This window comes from Pteronotus mesoamericanus, unplaced genomic scaffold (genome assembly GCF_021234165.1).
Source record: "Pteronotus mesoamericanus isolate MK-2021 breed Mesoamerican mustached bat unplaced genomic scaffold, CSHL_Meso_final contig_50, whole genome shotgun sequence".
In the NCBI taxonomy this organism is placed as follows: domain Eukaryota; kingdom Metazoa; phylum Chordata; class Mammalia; order Chiroptera; family Mormoopidae; genus Pteronotus; species Pteronotus mesoamericanus.
In genome coordinates this window covers 5,086,873-5,109,089 of record NW_026555186.1, presented here as the reverse complement: position 1 = coordinate 5,109,089, position 22,217 = coordinate 5,086,873, and the positions used below count along the sequence as shown (strand labels likewise).

Below are 22,217 nucleotides of genomic sequence, written 5' to 3'. Positions count from 1 at the left end.
TTAATGACATCTTGCAAAGTCCCTTTACCAGGGAGGGAACACAGTAACCAGTTCTGGGCACTGGGAGGTGGACATCTTTCGTGGTAGGGGCGGGTGGGGAGTTACTCAATCTACCGCAAACACTCCAAGGTCCTGCGGACAGGTTTCTGTGGTCTTTCCTTTTGTACACTTTTATAACGATCAGGGACCTTTGCCTTCCGTATTTCACAGGTCAATTCATTCCTAGGCACCAACAACGCACTAACAAGTCCTCCCTCCACACAACTGCAAATTAAATGATTTTCTGGGATTCACCATTTACGAATATTTAGAGATCTTGCGGGGGAGGGACTGCGAAACCCATGTTTCTATTTGTTTCCAAGAGAGGAAAAAGTACTAAGCCAGGGCCCAGGTAGGGAAGGACAGACTTTGGAGAGCACATAATAAACAACATTCAAAAGATTGCCTCAGACAGTGGATAGAAAGTAGCAGTAAAATGAGGACACCCTCAAAGCACTGCGGAGTTCTTAGAGACCTCACCAATCATCAGCTTGTTCCTAAACTAAGACCCACAATCCTGTCACTGACTGGTAGATCTCCTCCCCTCCCGGACTGTCTTATCCTCTACCAATGCACCCTTCTATCACTTATCTTACTCTCTGTTCATTTTCTTCACTCTCCCTATCAATTAAAATATATGTGTACCTACGCACATATGTGTATGGACACAGGCATACCCTTTAACTGTATTCTCATAACTGGAGCAATACTCTTTCTGCCCTGTTGAAAAATGCAAGTACTAACAGCACTTTGGAGCTCCACGGCTAGGTTTAAACAGTAGCCACGTTATTCTTAGCTTCTCCGACTTGCTGATGTTCTGTCTCCCAGGCACCCCCTAGTGGCAGCCAGCACTAGAACAGTCTGGCAAGGAAATAATTCTAAAAAAGGGGTCAGAGCCCAAGAATTGGTGAAGACTTTATACAAGCTTTCAAATGTACAGTGTGGATGAAAAGGGGCCACATACTAGACCTGACAAGCTCAGGGGAGGCCTGCATAGTGTCCTTACAAACTCAGAGGCCTAAAGTAACCTCGTAGGATGGGATGAAATCAAAACTTTCTAACTAAAGGCGAGTCATGGAGGTAGTCAAGTCCTAGGCTGGTATCTCTCCTGCCAAAGGCCAATCTTCGCCTTAACTGAGCCTGTCTCCTGGCTTTCTGCATCTACAGTAACATGCCTTTGGAGTGTCAGGGTGATTTCCTTTGCCTGGACCCCTCGCTGCACCAGAGCAGAGACCACCGAGCCCCTCGTTGTTACTGTTACCGTGTTCACTGTTGCAGGTTACTATCCAGTACCGCCTGTGTAAAGGGAGTGTCTAGGCATTTCACTTCTTATCCAATCCCTGAGGCTTCCCCACTTTGCCTTTTCCCACCTCCCTAACATACAACCCGTGAATTTCATGTAACCCCTGATGTCTTCCCCTTTGATTCTGATACATAAAATAAGTGGTAAAGCTGCCATTTTCTGGAGCATTTCCTCAATCCATTGAGACTTTGTTCCCTGGCAACTGTTGCTGGTTTGGTTCAAATAAACTCATACAAATTCTTACTGGTTCAAACATTTCTTACATTGACAACAGTATTCTGGTTCAGGAAACCACTCACTGCATATGCTAGGCATTTCCTTTTCGTGATATGGCCCTATAATATAGTCGGACTCACAGAGGCAATGCGCAGCTGGGTAAAAACAAGAAATCTAGAGTCCAGTGAAAACAGAGATCTAAATAAATTGTGGTTTGGTCACATGATGGAATGTGATACAGCAACAAAAATAAATGAACTACAGCTCTCCGCAGCGACGTGGGATTAATCTTTTGGAAAAATGTTCAGTGTCATGATACTAGTTCTGGGGACTACATAAATATGGAGCCATTTTTATAGACTTGAAAAACAAAAATTTGATTTAGAAATAGATGCAATTTAATGTATATTTATATGTATACATCCACATATTAGTATATATTTTGGAAAGCAAAGGAACAAAGAGCACAGAATTCAGAACCACGCTTGCCTCTGGTGTGGGGAGGCAGCGGAAGGGAGGAAGGAGACACAACGGCACCAGAACTGGCTGGGAGAAAGGTTCTTGTGTACTTGGGTCATTATAATGTCTTATAACTTATGTGTATGTTCCATAGCTGTTTAATCTCTCAAATATGATCATTAAAATGCAATTAAGGAAAACGTATAGGGAGGCGGGTAGATGGATAGGCAGACAGAATGACAGCTGGTATCTGATAGATACACAGACAGACAGATGGGCCAGCAGAGCCCAGGGGTGAGGTGTTCAGAAGAGAAAACATGTCTTCATTCTTGTTTAATGGCCCAGACTACAGTTTGAGCATAAGGCTAGAAATGTCAGCCTTACTCTGAATGGCACAGAGAGTGCCCAGGTTTTCCTTAAGTAAAACTTCCTTGGAGGACAGACACCTAAATCATGAGAGCAAGCACTTAGGCTCCTTCACCTGTATCTGGAGGCTCAACTTCGGGCTTGTCGCCAAGCCACGGAAAGGAAGACTTTCAGAACTTTTATCCCACCCCTTTGATACCACTTGACCTTGAAAATGAAGGATTTCAATTTATTACTGAGTAATACATTAACAATTTTTCTATAACCCTACCCTATGAGGCTTAGCATCAAGTGACACATGGGCCTTGGACTTATTTCTGAGGCTCCATCCCCTCCTCTGAGCCCAGCTGCTTCTCTGGACCTGGGCCCTGACCTTTGTTTCCAATGACTGAGCCGAGCCTCGAGCCTCGTTGCTGGGGCCCCGCCTCTGGGCGGCAGCTCTTTGGCACTTGGGTGACTTGCAGACCGAAAGCGGTGCTGCTGGTGGAGTCCCAGGCCCCTCCCTGCCTGATGGTGCCCTCCCCCCCCACTTCATTGAATATCTTGTCTCCCTGTACAATAAAGGCTGTACATGTTCCTTCCAGGAAAAACGGTAGTAAGGGTAAACAAAATCAAGAAGAAAACTAAAACTACCTATATATTCCCTCCACACAGAGACCACATTTATGTGCTAGCATCAGATGTACTATTCATTATACCTTCCTGAGCTTGCTGTAAATCTATAATTTTTTTTTATAATTAGCAATAAAGAGTAAACTTTCATAGCCCTAAATATTCTTATACACATGATTTGAATCAGCTACACAATATTCCATTTATTCCAGATACTATAGCTGCATCTAAAAAAAGACTTACTAGTATATAACAAAAATCACCTTTGTACACAGCTTCTGCCTCAGGGCCTTTGCAATTGCAATTCCATCTGCCATGAAGCTCTTCCTGCAGACATGATTCACAACCTCACCTCCTTCAGGTCTCTGCTCAAAAATCTTTTTTAGGAGGGTCTTTCCTGAACACTTTACTACAGCTTGACCCTCCCGGCCCACCCTCACACTCCCTAATCCCCTCCACTGCTTTAATTTCTCTTAAACACCATTTAACATTATGTGCTATAGTACCATTTCTTTTTCTGGTTCACTCACTAATATGCGAACTCCACAAGGACACAAGGTTGTTCGTTGCTGCTTTTTTTCCCCTCCCACAACTGCCTGGCCAGAAGGTATTCAATAAACATTTGTTGAAAGGCAGATAAATGGGTGAGTGAGTGAGTGAGGGAGTGTGTGTGTGTATGTGTGTGTAAAATTTTATAAAAAGCCTGGAAGGAAATAAAATTGAAAGTGAGTTTAATTTATGGGTGATAGGGTTATAAGGAATTTCGGTTTTCATTTTTTAATAAATTTCCTGTATTTTCAGTTTTCTAAATTAGCATGTGTTATTTTTAAAATCAGAAAGAATATCTTTTACATGCTGTTAGGCAAATATGAACACAAATAAAAATGGGAACGATAGAGAGAGAAAAAGAGAGGACCAAAAATGGGCACTGTAAGAAATCTAACCAAAAGTAACCTTACAGAGTGATCTGATGCCTAACTGGGCAGGTCACGGTGGGTAGTCACGCACCAGGCCCATAGCTCACCTAGTAAAAGTTTATCTTTGCCTTAAGCAAGTCCTGTCCATTGCTTTTACACAACTAGGTTAACATATCTTCCGCATGGCTTCCTCAGACCCCTGGGAAGCGTAACCACCCTGAAAAGAACATACGATCTCGTTAACTATCCTGCAGTCCAATCCCTGCCTTGCTTTCTCCCACCTTCACGTAAACTTCCTTAGGTTCCCTCCTTCGTTCTAAAGGCGCGTGAGAAGCTGCAAACTGTCATCCCAGGAGCATTTTAGATTTTGTTTCTTAGTATGGTCAGTTTGGCTCAGATGGACTCTTATAAAACGCCTCAAATGAACTCATAAAACCTCTGTGCATGTCTGGGTATGGGAGGGAGGGAGGGAGGGAGTGAGGGAGGGAGGATGGGAGGGAGAGGCAGACTTTTAACTACTTGTGAAGTCTTTATATTCAGATGATTGTAACACAGGCTGGAGCAAGTTAAGAGAAATTTTAACTACCAGCCTTCCTTCTCTGGTCATTTAAATTTACTAAAGCAGAGAAAGAACGCTATTTGTTAACAATTAGTCTAGCTTAATTATTTTATATATTTATAAATGAACTACATTTTTGAATCCTTAATAATTCAGGATCTACTACCTAATCAAACCTAGTAGGCATGGGGTTAAGAGAATCTATAAACATGGATGAAAATGATCAGAGTCTTAATTTTCATTTGTTATCAAGTCGCCATAGAGATCCAAGGGGCTGCCACAGGGAATGACAAGGTACACACACTTTTTGTTATTTAAGATGACGTTGTTTTAAAATAATGGGGAAAACGGTGATAGAACTAACGTTAAAACAGATTATTATGGAATTACATAATTTTAAAGGTTAAAAACTATCAAAAACAAAAATTATAATAAAATATAATACTGAGAGCTTTCCATTCGTGGAGTCCTAAGTATTAGGTCATTTATGGCCACGCAAGGGCTGCTGCTCGCAGGCCCACAGCCAGCCCGGCCCCTGGGCTTCACCGCGCGTTTCGACCCGATAAATCTGCTTGGACGTAAGGGGCGTATGTTCCTCGTGAATGCAACGGACACAGAGGGACGGGCCTAACGATTTACTGCCTCTGTCAATGAAACTAGTGGGCTTATGAGAGGTCCTGTACTTACTCTTTCGTTTTATTTTTGATGCCTTGGGAAATTTATCACCTGCTGTCATGAAGACCCGTGTCAATTTCCTGAAGGGTTTTCCCCTTGAACTTACATTCTAGGTATGTGTTTTAGTTGGACAGACTCCTGAGGGGAAAGAAGGGCCCTTAAATATCTGGCATGAGGCATTTTCAAAACTCGAAAATAACTTTTTACATAGGTACACCATTGATGGTGAAGAATTACGCATGATTCTCCATATCATTGCCTCCCAAAACAGATTTAAAAACTGCTTGTAGTCCTTTGTTCCAATACTTGTCTTCACATCGGATCACTTTTAAAGTACAGCTTTAATAAAGGAACACAACAGATTGGAATCTGGATGAAGAACTTTGAGAAACTCCCTGACCCCATCTCGGCAGCTCCGGCTAAGAGCGCGCCATCCCTCAGTCACTGAATGGGTCTGTTCTTTCCTGGGAGAGGAAGAAAAGGGCTTTGACTCCCCATTGTGCAATACATGACTACAGAATTGTGCTAAATTATTATTTTTTAAAAAGGAATAAAAGGCTTATTCGGATTTTTATTTTTGGCAGGGTAGAGGCTTTAAAGGAGTCCTTAGCTCCCAGGCCAGCACAGACATCTCCAGCCAAAACCTGCCCGAGCACAGACATGTTGATGCTAAAGTCCAGCATATTCTAGATTTAAATGAACTTTTTTCCTTGAGGAAAATATTTTTCCTTCTAATATAATCAAATGCATCCTTCATACCAAGATTTTATTTTAAAACTCATGGAGGTATGGCTCCCTGTCGAGAGTTCTGGCTGAAATTAAAATAAAAAATAGGTTTCCAAATATTATGCCTTATTAGAAAGGTACAAGCACAAGGTTACAAAATACAAGTGACACGCTGACTTTTGGACACATTCAAAAATGCTAAAACTGTAAAATCTAGTAGTTTAAAGCATGAGTCAGAATTATTGCTATGCCTAACAGCAAAGAAAGAAACTTTTCAAGCTACCTTGTGTTGGGAGGGGGGAAAAAAGCTCAAAACGGAGTCACCTGTACCAAACCCACATCCCCCTAACCTACATGCAGTTTCCACCTTCCCCAGGAATATAATCTTAACCAGTCAGTCTGGAATTTTCTGGTGAGCACCTATGAGGTCGTCTGCCACAGAGGCCTTCCCACCCGCCACAGGACGATGAGGTAATCAGTTCCTTCTGATCCCTTCCCCCATCTCTCTATAAAAAGCCTTCCATTCTGTACAGCTCTTGGAACTCCCTTCTATTTGCTAGATGGGATGCTGCCCAATTCATGAATTGTCCAGCACAGCCACTGAGATCTTTAAAATGTACTTGGTTGAAGTTTTGTTATTTAACACACAGGACTATGTGGTGCTTTTTACTTGATCATTCACCCTCTCTGTGCAACTTTGACAAGTAATGATGATTCATAAATATAGAAAACAGTTCTCACACTAAATTTTATTTATCAGAGGAGACAATTTAGCAAATGCTAGATGACTTTTCCCTTTTAACGAAGATGTAACATTGGGCTCGAGGATGTAACTAGTCATTTCTTACTTAAATGCTCCAATTCATTCTAGGCACAAGACCTGGGGCAAGCTCAGGACTTTGGTTTTACAACCAAAGATTCTTGGCTCCTCTTCCCTCAGGGAGGAAAAAGAAAAGCTAGAACACTTTAGCAGTTAATCTCGATGCTGACAAGACAAGGGGCATGTTATCCATGAAGTGGGGCCCCAGAACCACTTCTCCCAAGAGCAGAAGAGTCAGGCTGGACGGAGCCATCCTGCAATTTGACTGAGCTGGAGGCAGAAGGCTCACAACTCTTGCTAATCCCTATTGGCTCGAGAAGACTGACGGCTAATTCTCCGCTGGGTCCCTGAAGAGTCAGCTCACGGTAAGGCAGAGATCTGATGCCCTCCTTCCACCACTGCAAAGCCACTTCCTAGGATGGACACCCTGCTAGAGGCACGGGGGTTCCTGCAAAGTCTGTTACAAAGTCCCAGGGCCATAATTTTCAGGATGGTTAGTTCCCATAAAAACCCCCTACGTTTTCCGTAAATTGGTGCTGAACAATTAAACAAGATTTATGAGAACAGCTCCTTCATCTGGGTTATAATGTACAAAACTATTAAAGAACTAGGTAACTCGTTTTTGAATGATTGGTGCCTATGTAAATAAAGTCATTTCTTTCTAATTTACATTTACTGAGAAAAACCTGGCCTAACTGAAAACAATTTTGTTATTAAAAGTTGAGGTGCCCAACTTTTCCTTTGTTAACGGAGGACTTCATTCAGTCTGCCGCCAGAGTCACATGCAGAAATAAAAAGCTATTACACTATGGATCAGATTTCATTTCAATACTAGGAATGAGTCATAAAAGATGTTAATTTGGTAAGGCTGACACAGCTCTATATAAATCCTGTTCACAGATTGCAGAGTTGGTGCTTATTGGTTATTAAAAAAATATACGTCAAGCATGAGCACATCTCAGAATTTACCCACTGAGAATCACATTTGCACAAAAATGAATCTTCCAGGCACAAAAGTCAGTATGTGAATGGCATATGATTAAAATGACCCAATTTTTATTGCTGATAATATTGGAAATTAGGTGCTGGCTTTACTGTTATGTAGCACAGTATAATACATGTGAACACTATGAAAACCCTTTAAATGTTCAGAAAAACTCCACATGCATAAATGTACACATACACCGTCTTCCTGCTCAATTTCGAAGGGAATACTTGAAGCCTAGCTTAGCTGACAAGAGCCAATTTTCCCAAAGAATGAACAACAGCCTAAAATAACAAGCCATTGGATGTAAATAAAGAAGGGAGGCATTCCTTCCCCCCACCCCCAGCTTTATTGAGATATAATTTATGTAAAACATTACATAATTTTAGGGTGAACAATATGCTGATTTAATACACACATATATACTGCAAAATGTTTACCATAATAAGGTTAGTTAACACATCCTTCACCTCACATAGTTACCATTTTGTTGTTATGGTGAGAACATTAAAAATGTATTAGCAACTTACAATATATAATACTACATCGTTAACTACAGCCACCAGGCTGTACATTAGGTCCCCAAAATTCAGTCCCCTTATAACTGGAAGCTTGTGCCCTTCAACCATCTCCTCACACCCCCGTCCCCCGGGCCCTGGCCATTACCCATCTCCCCCGTTTTTAAGAGTTCAGCTGCCTTAGATTCCACATGTGAGATCACACTGTATCATGGCATTTCACGGAGCAGAATGCCCTCAAGGTCCATCCATGCTGTCACCAGTGGCAGATTCCCCTCTTTTTTAATAGCCGAATAGTACTCTATTGTGTATATATACCAATTTTCTTCATCCATTTATCTGCTGACAGACTCTTTAGGCTGTTTCTACGTGAGGAATGCTGCAATGAACATGAGGGTGCAGATATCTCTTCGATCTGGTTTTCGTTTTCTTTAGATACACACCCAGAAATGGAATGGCCGGACCATATACTATACAGTTGTATTTTAAATTTTTTGAGGCACCTTCATACTGTTTTCCATAGTGGTGGCACCAGTTTATATTCCCACCCAACAGTGCACAAGGGTTCCCTTTTTGAGGCGCTCCTTTTTAATGTAAAAACTGTACAATGGCTTTACGAAAGGAGAACACTCCATTATTTGATTTACCTTTTTAACAGTGTATTTCATAGCCCTTAAATGTGCTAAACAGAGCTCCTGGAAGAGAAGGTCTGGCTCACTCCGAGACTGAAAACCACCTACCCGCATGGCACTACAGAGAGTTCAAACTAACCCTGGTTTGCTGACCTGGGAACCCCAGCTGTGCAGGCCCGTGGTGGTGGGAGTTAATCTCTAACTAAGGCCAAGTAAGAGGGAGGTTTCTGAGCTCAGCACCTGAGAGCTTGGAAGTGGGAAGACCCCCATCCCACATGGCTCACAGGAGCAGGACAGCCTCCCTCTGCCTCCAAGGAGCCTCTAATCCATCACATGCTTTCAATGTTAAAAACACAAGAACTACCCAGTACTAGATGCCAAGAATCACTGTAAACAACACACCAAATCATCATCAAAGGAATTTGAGGAATAAATATTTTAAGTTCACATCCTCAATGGGGTGCATAGATTAGAAGTGTAATTATACAATGGAAACTTCAGTGAAAAATATCAGAAAATATCCCCTTCTCTTCAGACACCGATCACAAGTCCAGCTGTCACCTGTGCTTCTGACTCGGCGGCTCCAACAATGCCCACTGTGAGTTCAATTAATTTGCTGGAGCAGCTCAAAGAGTGCAGAGAAGCATTTTACTTACTAGATTACTAATGTATCACAAAAGAAATAACTTGGGAACAGCCAGATGGAAGAGATGCATAGGACACGGTTATGGGGAAAGGGTACAGAGACGCCATAGTCTCTCCACATGTCCGCCAACCCAGAAGCTCTCCATGCCCTGGCCTTCTGGGGTTTTACAGAGGCCTCATTACATAGGCATGATTGATTAAATCATTGGTGACTGGTGATTGGTTCGATCCCCAGCCCTGCTCCCCTCCCCAGAGGTCAGGAGTTGGGACAGGAAGTTCCAACCATCTAATTACACAGCGGGCTGCACTGCCAACCAGCCCCGCGCTTAGGTGCACACAAACTGGAACACTGGGCCTCGGGAAAGACCTCGAGACAAGTGACTGTCAGAGCCTTGCGGGTTCCTCCGCTGGGCCATGCTGTCCCGCCCACGCATCCTCCCACCTCCCTGCGAACCACTGGGCGTCCGATTTTTCTTATCTCCCCTGTCTCCCTCTGTGGAGTCTCCTGGCAAGTTTACCTATGGGAATTTGGGTAAATTCTGTCCATGGGAATTCTGTCCATGGGAATTTGGGATCCAGAATGGAGAACAAGCAGGCAGAAGTCAACTGGTCATGAAATTACCCTTTACACCTGAACTCAGCATTATTTCCAAGAGCACAGCCTTTCAAGGTGCATTATATAAAATACCACGTTATGTTTTCTCACAGGAATTTAAAGGCACTGTTTAGTCCTCCTGTTTGAGCATTCATCTCATGCTGGCCACTTCGATATTAATCGAGCACCCCAACCACCTCTAAGTAATACAAGAATTTTTTAAGGCAGAATTTAAAAAAAATAAATAAGTGCCTATAAAAATTTCCTTTTACTGGAATATTAATCCTTATACTTTCCTCATTTTTCCACTTCCCAAAAGCACAACTGGTGAAGTGAGTTATGTTCCCCTTGTCAACCGCCCAGCTCTTTCTTTCCTCTCCTGCTTGGAAATAGCACATTTACTTCATGAGAGGTGACACCCCATGAAAAGGGAAATGATTCGTCTGCGGCTGGGCAAAGAGTCACAAGGTCAGTCAGCATTTGCTGCACCCTCACCCTTGACAGCCTCATGCCCGCTCCTCCCACACCAAAGTCCTCTGAAGGGACAGTGCGGTCAGCCCTTCGGGAATGTTCCAGCAGAGTTTCAGGACCCAAGGTGCCCCGTTCTCCCTCAGCAGTGCTGCTCACGCCCCAAAATAAGGTCTGAAAGGAACTCCCCAATGGAAACACTCTCCTTCTTCACTTCCAGTCCTCACACATTGTGACTGTCACATGTTCAGGTTGCCCCATGTTACAGCAAGACATGAATTATTTTTTCAATGAGTCCAAACTGGATCCTTGCCCTCAATTTGTTTGAATTTTCTTTTATGCTCCCATTCTTGTAAATTACTCTAGGATTTAGATTCCTGTCACTGAAATATTGTTTCAGAGATCCATCTTGGTGGCTCAGTCACCTCCCCCCCGTTAGCCACAACATGGAAATTTTCCTACCTTTCACTGAGGCTTCTCCACAACTGTGCACCTGCAATAAGGAGAAGTGAAAGGTGAAACTTAACCGAGGTATTTTTCTCTGGAGGCATTTCTCAATGTAGAAATATTCTGAACAATTTAAAATGCAATGCTTAGATCTTTAAATTCTGTAACTATCCAATCACACTCTGTATATACCTTTGATACCATTAACTAATTCAGGCAATTAGTCTACAAATATTTACTAAGATACTACTACATGTAAAACACTTGGATAGGTACCGTGGGAGATGGAAAACTACACACCACAGGGCTCTGCCTTGAGGACCTGACTGCCCAGTGGGGCAGCCAAAGCTTGCACCCAAGTAAATACGAATCAAGAAAGAAACTATACGAGGAGACAAACCAGTAGAGTTTTGGGAAGGGAGGAATGTGGCTGCTCAAGAAAACACCAGTAACAGAGGGGGCATCTATGGTAAGCTTTGAAATGGTTCTGACAAAAGGGGAACTAAGACATCTTATATGAGAAAGGAGAGTTTTACCTACTCATTCATTAAGTGTTTTGACCTTATATATAGGCTCAAATGAAATCAGCAGAAAAAGATATACCTAGGTCTCCTTTGCTTTCTTATCCCCAGGGAACTTTCTTCACTGGGCTATGTCTTAATACTATACTTTCACCTGCCAGTTTTAATGAAATGGCTAGAAGGCGGTTTCTGCATTTTCCATCAAATACAAAAGATGTTGTCTCTTGTTCTTCAATATCCCCTTATCAAAGATCTAGGTGATGAGCTCTTCTTAAAATTTAACCTCAGGAATAAGTTTCTCAAAATTGCTTGCGGCCTTTCATCAGGTTGTTAGATGGGTGCGTTTGATCTGGTTTCCTGTTTGCCTTGGCTGCCGTGAGCCCAGGGATAAATCCGTTGCTCAATTACAGTCACCATGTTAGACTCCTGTTCTTCTACTAGACCTCTTGTAAGCAGCCTTATTTTTTATATTCCGTATAAGCTGCCTCAAACATTCTGGAGTTAGACGGCATATCAAAACCAAGCAAGTAAACAACACAAAAGAACCCAAGGAATAAGGAGCACTAGTGAGGTCTCCACTAACGTTGAAAAGTTGGAGAGATGACATCCCAGAAGCCCCAACCCACCGTGCCATGTGACGTGTCTCTGACAACCCTGGAGCCAAGAGTAGAGAGAGGAGGTAAGAGTACGGGGGTTGCTTGCTTGTTTTGTTATTAAAAATTGAAAAAAATGAGTATGGTTGCTGGCTAAGGGGACAGGGCATGTAGAATTTAAGGAGAGGGGCGCTGCAGTTGTGGAGTACAGACCAGGCTGGGGCTGCACAGGGCTGGGCGACAGTGCAATGGCGGAGGCTGGGCAGGAAGACACATGAACTGAGCACCAAGCGTTGGTTCAACAGTAGCGAGGGATGGGAGCCCGGGCAGAGGGGTCCACCTTCAGCCCCTGCAGGGGTGGGAGACACAGTACTTCCAAAGGGTAAGGAAGGTCAAAGATGAGGCCACACTAGTAGGTGACTGAATACAGGTTGCCATTCAAGCCATCAGGGTATAAGCTGGAATGACAGAGAATGGAGGGGGCACAAAGAACTACAGTTCATAGGCCAGGGTTCCTGGTGGGCCTGTATTCAGTAGCAACCAGCACGTGGCACAAATGGGTAGTGCAGATTTCTCAACAGGGAAGGCGGGAAGAGATAGTGGGTGAAAATGCTACTCAGGTGGCATGCCCTGTGGAGCCCTGCTGAGCCCAAGGCATCTTAAGGGAGAGTTGGGACGGACATTCTGGTTCTTTTGCAATGAAGGAGAAAGAGAAGGTGGTCAAGGAAAAGCCAAAGGCTGCAGAAGTTGTTTTCCATCCTGCAGAAGAGCTCCCTAGAGCCCAGACGAGGGGGTTATGCAGGAAGCAGGCACTCAAAGCACACAACCGTAAGAGGGAGAGAGAGGTCCGTGGTGTCTGGAGGTTGCCCATGCTGGCGGCTCGCACAGACATGGGTTCCTGTAGGCTTCACAAAGACTAATTCACAAGAAGGAGCGCCATCCTTTGTTCACCTATGGCATGGTAAGCATCTGAGATGGTACTAAAATAATAATAGAGGGAGAGGAAGATTGCGGTTATATTCTTAATAATGGAAGTTTAATAGCTTTAGCCAAAAATGTCGTGGCACGTGGGGAAGTCGAGCCCCGTGAGCCCTGAGTACTGGGCCGTCCTTTCCTCGCTGCTGCTGCTGCTTCTGTCGGCCAAGGGGCCTAATGGGAGCGGCTGGCAGTTCTGACTGAAGCCATGGTGTTACCATAACTGCATCTGGATCTAATTTGAAGCCAATTCTGTGCCTCCCAGAGACCAATTCATCACGGCCAGGCCCTGGGCTGCAAGGCCCATGAAGTCAGGCTCCTGCCAGCTATTTACAGGCCTCAGATGGTCCTCTGTCAGAGAAGATTTTAGGAAGAAGATGAAGCAGGCACCAGTGTTTCTTCAGTCAGAGACAAGGGTGGGGGGGCGTGGGTGCGGTGCTGGCAAAGCACAGGAATTAATCCCATTTCTCTTTTTTGGGTTTTTTTTTCCTTTCGTTCAGCAAAAAAAAAGATGTACTCAGAGTAATGTCACCCAGTGAAAACCCTGACAGAAAGATTGGCCAGGGACTAATGTCTGTCGTACGGGGCAAAGCATAAGAGCTCCACTTGGACAGAGAGCCCAGGGGTGTGTCTGAATCCCACTGGAAGCCCAGTGCCTAACAGGCCCCAAAACGGAAAGGCTCTCACAGACTGACTGGAGAGGAACAAACCCAGCTGTTCCAATAACACGGCAGCGCTGAATAGAGCAGACTGTGACTGTGCCCAAGGCACTTCTGTTTTACCCTCTCATTCAACCCTTACACAGCCCTGTAGGGTGGGTTGGTTTCTCCCATTCCACTGGACAAAGGTTCAGAGGGTGGAGTAGGCTGAATAATGTCTCCCGAAGACATCTGGTTTTAATCCCTGGAAACTAAAATGTCAGTTTTATGGAAAAAGGAGTTTACCTGATGTAATTAAGCTAAGGGTCGGTCATGAGGTGGAGATTATCCTTTGCAGATGGGCCTCAAATGAAATCACAGTGTCCTTGTGAGAGGAAGGCAGGGAGAGAGTTGACTCAGACACCAGTGGGTGATACAACCACAGAGGTAGAGGCTGGAGTGATGTGCCTACAAGCCCAGGACACCAGCAATCCCAGCTAGGACAGGAAAGGATCAGTCCTTCCCTAGGGCCTCCAGAGGGAATACAGCCTGCTGACACCTTGACTTCAGCCCAGCAAGACTGATTTTGGACTACTGGCCTCCAGAATCACAAGAGAAGAAATTTCTCTTGCTCGGAGCCACCAAGTTTGTGGTAATTTTCTATAGCAGCCATAGGACACTAATTCAGCCTATGACGGGGTCTGCCCACAGCTAGGAAATGGAGAGAACGAGCTCAAGAACTAGACATTTTAGGGTAGTATTGTCCCAACTCTACCACCTTAATTTTTTTTTAACGGACTGAATCTTTGCAATGCAGACGTTCCTTGAAATTTGTGAATGTGAAAATTCTGCATTTGCAAGACCATCAAGCCAATGAGTCAGTGCTGAAAACGATCTCTGTGTGATGGGCCAAGAGGGAGAAAAGGACAGGAGTGGAGTCTTTCAACTTCATCCTTGGCCTTCCACTCTTGCCTGTTCCTTGTAACTTATGCTGGGACCAAACTGATACAACCACTGAAAATATGGAGATGCCCAGCTTGCTCTGTGAGTCAGCTTCCACTACTGAGCTGAAACGACTATGGATAAAATTTGTCAGTGGCTATTTCTACATTTTTACATTTTTAGAAATGTAAAAGATTTCGTTTAAGAACTGTAAAGACTTAAAATATAAACTGAAGTCCACCACAGAGATCATGATGGTCCATGTGCAATAGCTGACACCCCAGCTCTTGGACCTGGCATCGGGAGACGCGTGCCCCGCACAGTGAGACCTTGGTGCCCCCGCCGGGGCTGGAACTCTGGGCAGGTGTTCCGTGCATCCGTCCACATATACCCCAACCAAAAGTATCCCTCCATTTGGCACTACAGGGTGAAATCAAATGCTTCATTGTAACTTTCTCTCAGCTGCTTTTAATCTAATCAATCCTACCACCTTTAGGACCTACGGACCCAATTATTCCAAGGAGGAATTTCTGCCCCGCTCCAAAACAAGCTCGAACTCTGGTAGAAGAGGATCCTCCGAGTGTGGAAAAGCTTGACTCAGATTTATGATAGGAATTAGTCAGAAAACACCTTCAGAAAAGTTTTAAAATAATTTAAATTTTCACTTTTAATGTTTAAAATTAACTCACTTTTTGTCATCAATAAATTTAAAAAAATAATTTAAGCATTTAATTGTTTTTAAGCACTGAATTATTTTTGTTCATTGAAGGAGAAAAAAATAAATATGTAAACCAATCCATTTTCCAATGGCCCATTTTTGCCCTGTAGGATGTAATAAATATTTAACTATTATCCTCACTACAGGCTATTGAAATATCAAAATGGTATTTAAAATAATAGTGTTTTGAGCTAAGAAAGAAACACATACAAACGTTTTGCCTAAGGACAGTAGCTATGACTAGGGACAACATCAATTAAATAAATAACAAATATTAAATAAATATTTAATCAACAGTAAAAATAGCGAAGTCAATGCCTATATCACCTGGCTTTCGCTCCTTTTGAAGGACCTCTTGGTTCAGATGCCTACACGACCTGACATTCAGGCTCTAAGAAATTAAATACCATAATAATGAATTCTGAGTCTCTTACCTCTCTTTCTGGACAAAACCATATCCTTTATTATTTGCATAATAACACGCCCAAGTATCATGACGGCGACCAAGTGATACACTCTCCACGGTGTCAATGCAAGGAACCTATCAGAGCAAAAACAGACAAATGATTTCAGTTTGAGGATTTTTATCTTTTTTTTTTTAATTAGGCTTAGTTTCTGCCACAGAAACAAAAAATACCTTCAACAAATATTTCACTATTCAAATCACCCCACTGTGACCACATAAACGTTATTTAATAGACCCCAACCTCTAATTTGGGCAGAGGACCTGCTCTCTTGGATCTGGCCCAAATCTCGCTCTGCTAACAGATGGAGAATGGAATTGACCTGAAACAGAATTATGATGGGCTGCAAAGGCAGAGCTGCAGGGTTTTCTAATACACACAATGAAGCTACAGTAGATGCCTTGTCCTGTTTTATGTTTTCCTTCTATGTCATATTCATTTCTTTACCTACTACACCCTCCCCCCACCAAGCTCTTAAAAATAGCAGTTGTTAACTTTCTCTTTAAGATCACTACCCTTTTGTCAATCTGCCCACCTCCTCTCCAGAGAGAAACAAAGAATCTTTTATCGTGAACAGCACACAAACACGGCAGTACTTTTTTTAAAAAAGTCACAAGGAGCTTCAAGGCTTCCCTTAGTGGCTGAAGCCATTTCACAGCAGTTAATTGGCCAAGCTGCCAGTAACAGTAATGCTGATGTAATCATAATTCATAGGAAAATTAACTCAACGAATATGTCACTTAATGTTAGTTGCAAGGCATGATAGAGAATACAGAGAATTAAAGAAAACACGAATACTGTCATCTGGAAACTTAACTTCCTCATCTGAGAGAATAATAACACAGACTGAGCTAACAAAGTCCAATGCAATGAGTCTTGGGTACTCTAACAGAACGTGAATGGAGAGCACAGGGAAGCAAAGAAGAAACAATGAAGTCAGGAAAAATGTTCTAGAAGTGGCACTTGAACTATGGAAGGATAAATGCAATTGAAGGGAAAACACAGGCTGTTCCAATGGGAGGACGCAACGTGAAGAGAGCATCGGAGTCAGGGAAGGGTAAGGTATGCCCAGGACATGCCAAGTGTCCTGGGACGGCCCCAGAGAAAGGAGCAGGATCACAGGGAGAGTGGGGAGACTAAGGAGACAGGCTGGGGGCTGACTGCGGGAGGCCCTTGAATGATACTTCAGGGCTTCTGGTCTTAATACCAGCAATAGAGAGAAAGCCAAACGTACAGAGTAGGAAAATGAAATGATGGGTGATTAGGAAAATGTGGGAGGGCAGCAGAGAGCATGAGGCGAAATTCGGAAGAAGTGTGGAGTCCTGGACATTTACTACAAGGTCATATCTGGTGAGAGCTGCCGGTAAAGCCCTTTACCAAAAGGTAGGCAAGCCAAGTTCTAGCTTTGGTTCTAATGTCACCTGTGTGTGCGACCTGGGCCTGGAAAATGAGTGGTCAGTGCTTCTTAAACATTGGTCTGCAACTGCTGCCAGGCTGACTGCCTGGAAAGCTTGTTAAAATAGATTCCCAGGCCCTAGGCTCTTCCTCTAGGTCCTCTGAAACAGCTGGTCCAACTTCTAGTATTTCCATTCAATAAATACTTATTTACAGATTGCCTACAATGGGACAGGCACTGAGCTACCAACATGGAATTAACGGTGACCAAGAGCGCAGAGGGAAGGAACAGACACAAAAGACAACCCGTAATGCAAGTACCTGTGTCATTAGCAATATTAATTTTCCTCCACTAAACAACTACTGCTTACTCTGGGTTTTGTTTTGTTTTTTTGAGCTCTGATGTTTATTTTAATCAAGGCTGTTTTCTCATATTTATTTTCTTTTTTTAACCTACCTCCTCCCTATCAGTTTATAATTAATTCTTGCTATTGTGTGTGCGCCAGGCTTTTTTGGTGTTCCCCACCTCGTACTGAAGTGGCTGGCAGTTTTCAAAGGTTTTGATGGTGACCCACAGTAAGAAATTCACTTGCGTGTAAATATGTACAAACAAAACCAAAGTTTCAAAAAATAACATTTATCCTTGTATCTTTAATGCCTCCTGATACTTTCCATTCAATTCTATTATATTTTTAAACGCTGACTGTGACTCACTAATGTGACTCAGGGCCCACAAATGAGCTGCCACTCACAGCTGGAATCACACTGCATTAGAGGGAGTCTGCGAATGTTTGACTAGTGCGGTTCATCCGAATGGCCTTCTTTGTAAAGTCAAGCAAAGCCCAAGAAGAGAAAGTCCCCTCAAGTGCAAAGGTCTTCAGAGCTAGTTAGGAAGCCTCATACACATCTTTCTAAAAAATCAAAGAAATGCAAAACCAATGGAAGCACTGAAGGTCATTAGTTATCCTCTCAGTGGAAGTTACAATCTTCCAGGAATAGAAAACTGAGGTATCGACAGGACTTCCCCACAGCCCTGGCCTCCAGCAGACCTAACCTGAAGAACACGGCCATGGTGACTCCAAAGGGCCCTGGGGATGTGACGCCCTTGTGTGTCCTGGGCACGGATCCGGGTGGCACCCTGGCCGAGGGCCTCATTGGCCATTAAGAATCCTCAGCCAGGTGAGAAGACAAACCCCAATGGCTTGGGATGGTAACGGTGAAGTGAACCCCAAGAATTATAGGAATTTTTGAAAAATGAATCACAAATATCAATAATTTGGATTTAGAAAAACTTATACATATTTGCTATTTTAATTATTTATACTAAGATGATTCATTTTATGGCTCCAATTTACAATACCTAGTTGTATAATTTAGATTTGTGATTTGAAATTAAAATCTTAGGAACACTCTGAGTTTAACTTACTCATTTTATAGAAATTGCCTAATATTTGGGAGGGCTTGGATTGTTAGACAAAGTCATATTTTATAAACTTCTACTTTGGTAAATTTCAAACATATACAAAAGAGAGACAAAAGGGTATAAACCAAGTTCCAATTCTCCATTAATGGCTAGTCTCGTTTTCTCCATATCCCCACACACTAAGCTCTACCCCCACCTCACCCCAAGATTTTAAGCAAATCCTAAACATCACATAATTTAATTTGCAAATATTGCCATTTATTTTCCAAAAAAAAAGAACTTCTTCAACTAAGAACACCACTATCATACCTTAAAAATTGTTTTAATTCTTTAATGTCATCAGATATCCTGCCAACATTCACATTTCCCCGTCTTTTGCACCCACACTCATACCCACATGTGCACACACATACACGTACACACTCTAAAACACTGAAAAAGTCACACACTTGTGAGACGTGTCTTAAAGCTTCCTGTAATTTGCAGGTCTCCTGCCATCTACCTCATCTCCCCCTTTCTCTCTCTTTTTTGGCTTGAATATGTTGGCAAAAGAAACAGACTCATTGATCCAGTGAAGTTTTCCAGAGCCTCAGCATTGCTCATTGTTATCCTTGTGATTTAGTTTAACATTTTTCTCTGCCCCTTCTGCAGACTGTAAAAATTGGTGGCTGGATCTAGAGGCTTGACCAGATTTAGGTTCAACTTTTTTGTCTGTAAAACTGCATGATAGGAGGTGGCGTGTATTTCCATGGGGAGGCACAGACTGTCTGGGTGTCCGGAGTTCGCCTGTTTGTGACATTAGCAGTGATTCTCAGGAGGCACACAGGCGACACCCTTCACCGGTGCTTGAGGCGTCAGCCGTAACACACCCACACAGAGGAACTCCCCCTCGTCGGTGTTTGATTCCTGGGAGGCACGGGTCTCGTACAAGGGGCCCGGATCAACGCTGACTTTCTCTTAATTTACCAGCTTTCAATTTAATGAGGCAGTTCCTTAGCATCTTCTAAAGGTTACAAAGTTGGTTTTACTCATTGCTTTTGGGTTTTTAGTGTCATAATCAACACATGATGCGCTTCAGTCTGCTGCAGTGTTGTCCCCATTGACCCTCCACTGCCTCATCTTGGCTGGTGGGAACTTGCTCAGGTTGACTCGCAAGCCACCTTGGTATCTACCCCCTTAGTAATCCTTGATAATGATATAATTCAAGGGAACAGAGCGAATATAAATTTTACAAATTCATTTAAAATGTTTAGAAGAGTATGACTACTTTTTAATGAAACCAATCATCCACCAAAGACTTATCTCAGAAATGGTTAAAACCTGCTAGATTTATTAAACAAAATAGATAATGCTACCTAAAATGGAAAACTGAAAGAAAAATGAGGGTTTTGAATATTACGATCTTACTAAATCAAAATTTATTTTAAAAGTATTACAGTTGTTTCCAGCCAGTCTTTTCTTTTCATGAAAACTGTCTGATAGGACATCAAACACGCCCCGTGCCAGCCCTAGGGGGCTCTGCTGCCAGGCGCAAATGCTACTACAGTCATCTGACCCACGAATGCGCCTGTTAGCGTCACCCGCCTCTACTGAAATACACCTCAGGTCAGGAAGCTCGGCCTTCCTGCAGCACCCAGCTTCCCACAGCGCCTGCTGTTACTGGGGGAAGGGCAATTCTGTTTTCATCCCACAATGAGTGTCAGTCAGAGGCTGGACTAGCTTCGGGAAATACACGGACAACCGGATCTCAGTCTGCCCAGCGGAGCCAGAAGCAGCCAAGTAAACAACTGTGTTTAACCCCAGAACTATTCAAAACGCTGCGAGAGCACAGAAGAGAGATGCTAAGTGCATAAGGAAGTCAGAGAAAACTCTCAGGAGAAGGTAGTGTTTAAGCTTTGACTTCCCAGAGCAGCCGGACTGAGCCAGGTGGAAAGAGACCAATGCATTCCGAGCTGGGGAACAGCATAAGCAAAGGGAACTGCGCGAGGGCAAGGAGGCTAGAACGCAAGAGTGAGAAAGCTCGCCATTGAACTTTGCCTCCTTCGACCTACTGGTGCTAGTTCTGCCTCTCAGGATCAAACTGTGGCTGAATAATAAAGCTGATACTTGGTGCCAGCACTATTCTAAGAACTTCACAGGTGTTCCCTCATTTAATCCTTATAACAATCCCATGAGGAAGGTGCTCACATTATCCCCATTTTACAGATGAGCAAACAGAGGTCAGGAAACCTGCCTAAGGCCCCAAGACCAGGAGGAGGCAAGGCCAGGCTGTGAATCCAGGTGGCAGGGCCCTAAGCCAGCTCTCTAACGCTCTGTCAAATCTCTCCCGGTCGCCAGTTGCTGCCTCTCCATCTGCCTGTTATCACGTGGAAATCGCTGGAAGGACTGTCACCATTTTGTGGGGGTGTGCCCACTCGGGTATGCCAAACTGACTTAAGAGATTCCAGGGGCACTGCTCAAAGACACCAAGCAGTCCCCAGCAGGGCTGCAGGAACTCCTTGAACTTTTGTCTTCTTCAGGACAAACATGCTGGTTCCTTCACTCTTTCTGTGGTGCCCTGCCCTCCTCTGGCTGAGCTCCAGGTGGTGACCTCTCAAACCAAACTCTCCCACAGGGCCTCTGGTCCCTACAGAGTGGGGACACCGGGAGGAACCTTAAATCCCTTTACTCTGGACTTCATAGCTCTACTTACACAGGTATTTTTTAGTTAACAGGCTTTTTTTTTTTTTTTAGAGAAGTTTTAGGTTTATAAAAAAATTAAGCAGGCAGTACCAAAATTTCCCATATCTCCTTTCCCTGCAGCATTCCCTCAGTATAAACATCTCGCATCAGTGATACAACTCTTGTAACAGATGAACCAACATAGATACATTATAACTAAAGCCCATAGTTCTCATTAGGGTTTACTCTTTGTGTTGTAAATTCTGCGGGTTTTGACAAATGTACAAGGTCATGTATCCACCATTATAGCATCATACCAAGCATTTTCACTGCTCTAAAAATCCCCTGTGCTACCTAGTTATCCTTCCCTCTCTCCCCCAAAACACTCGTCTCTTTATCCCCTCCAATGTTTTGCCTTTTCCAAATGTCCTGCAGTGGGAATCACACAGCATGCAGCCCTTGCAGACTGGCTTCTTCCACTGAGCGGTATTTCAGTTTCCTCTGTGTTGTTTCATGGTTTGATGGCTCACTTCCTTTTATTATGGAAGAGTATCCTCTTGCACGATGTACACAATCTGTCCATTCACCTACTGAAGGGCATCTCAGTTGCTTCCAATTTTTGGCAATTACAAATAAAAGTGCTCTAAAAATTTGTGTGCAGGACTTTTTGTGATCATAAGTTTTCAACTCATTGGGCACAGCCTCTTTTTTTTTTAACAGCTCTATCAGTATGCCAGCTTACTCTGAATTTACAGGCAGTTAAAACCCCCCAAGGATTCTATTTCTCAGATGTAGTTTTTTGAATCTAAGTATGTCCTATGAAATTTGTTCTTTTGTGACACAGCCCATCATTCAAACCTACAGTTGGCACCGATCACTTCTGTTTTCTTGTCCAGCTCCAAAAC

General features: G+C 43.3%; 1 protein-coding gene across 1 annotated transcript in view; it reads right to left on the bottom strand.

Moving 5' to 3' along the window:
- RETREG1 (reticulophagy regulator 1) overlaps window positions 1-22,217 on the bottom strand; it is a 114,115-nt gene that overhangs the window by 68,685 nt on the left and 23,213 nt on the right. The window contains exons 2-3 of the mRNA XM_054578311.1: window positions 15,804-15,910; window positions 10,998-11,028 (exon numbers count right to left, since the gene is read on the bottom strand). Of these exons, the coding sequence (XP_054434286.1) occupies window positions 10,998-11,028; window positions 15,804-15,910 (138 nt within the window). The remainder of the gene's footprint in view (window positions 1-10,997; window positions 11,029-15,803; window positions 15,911-22,217) is intronic.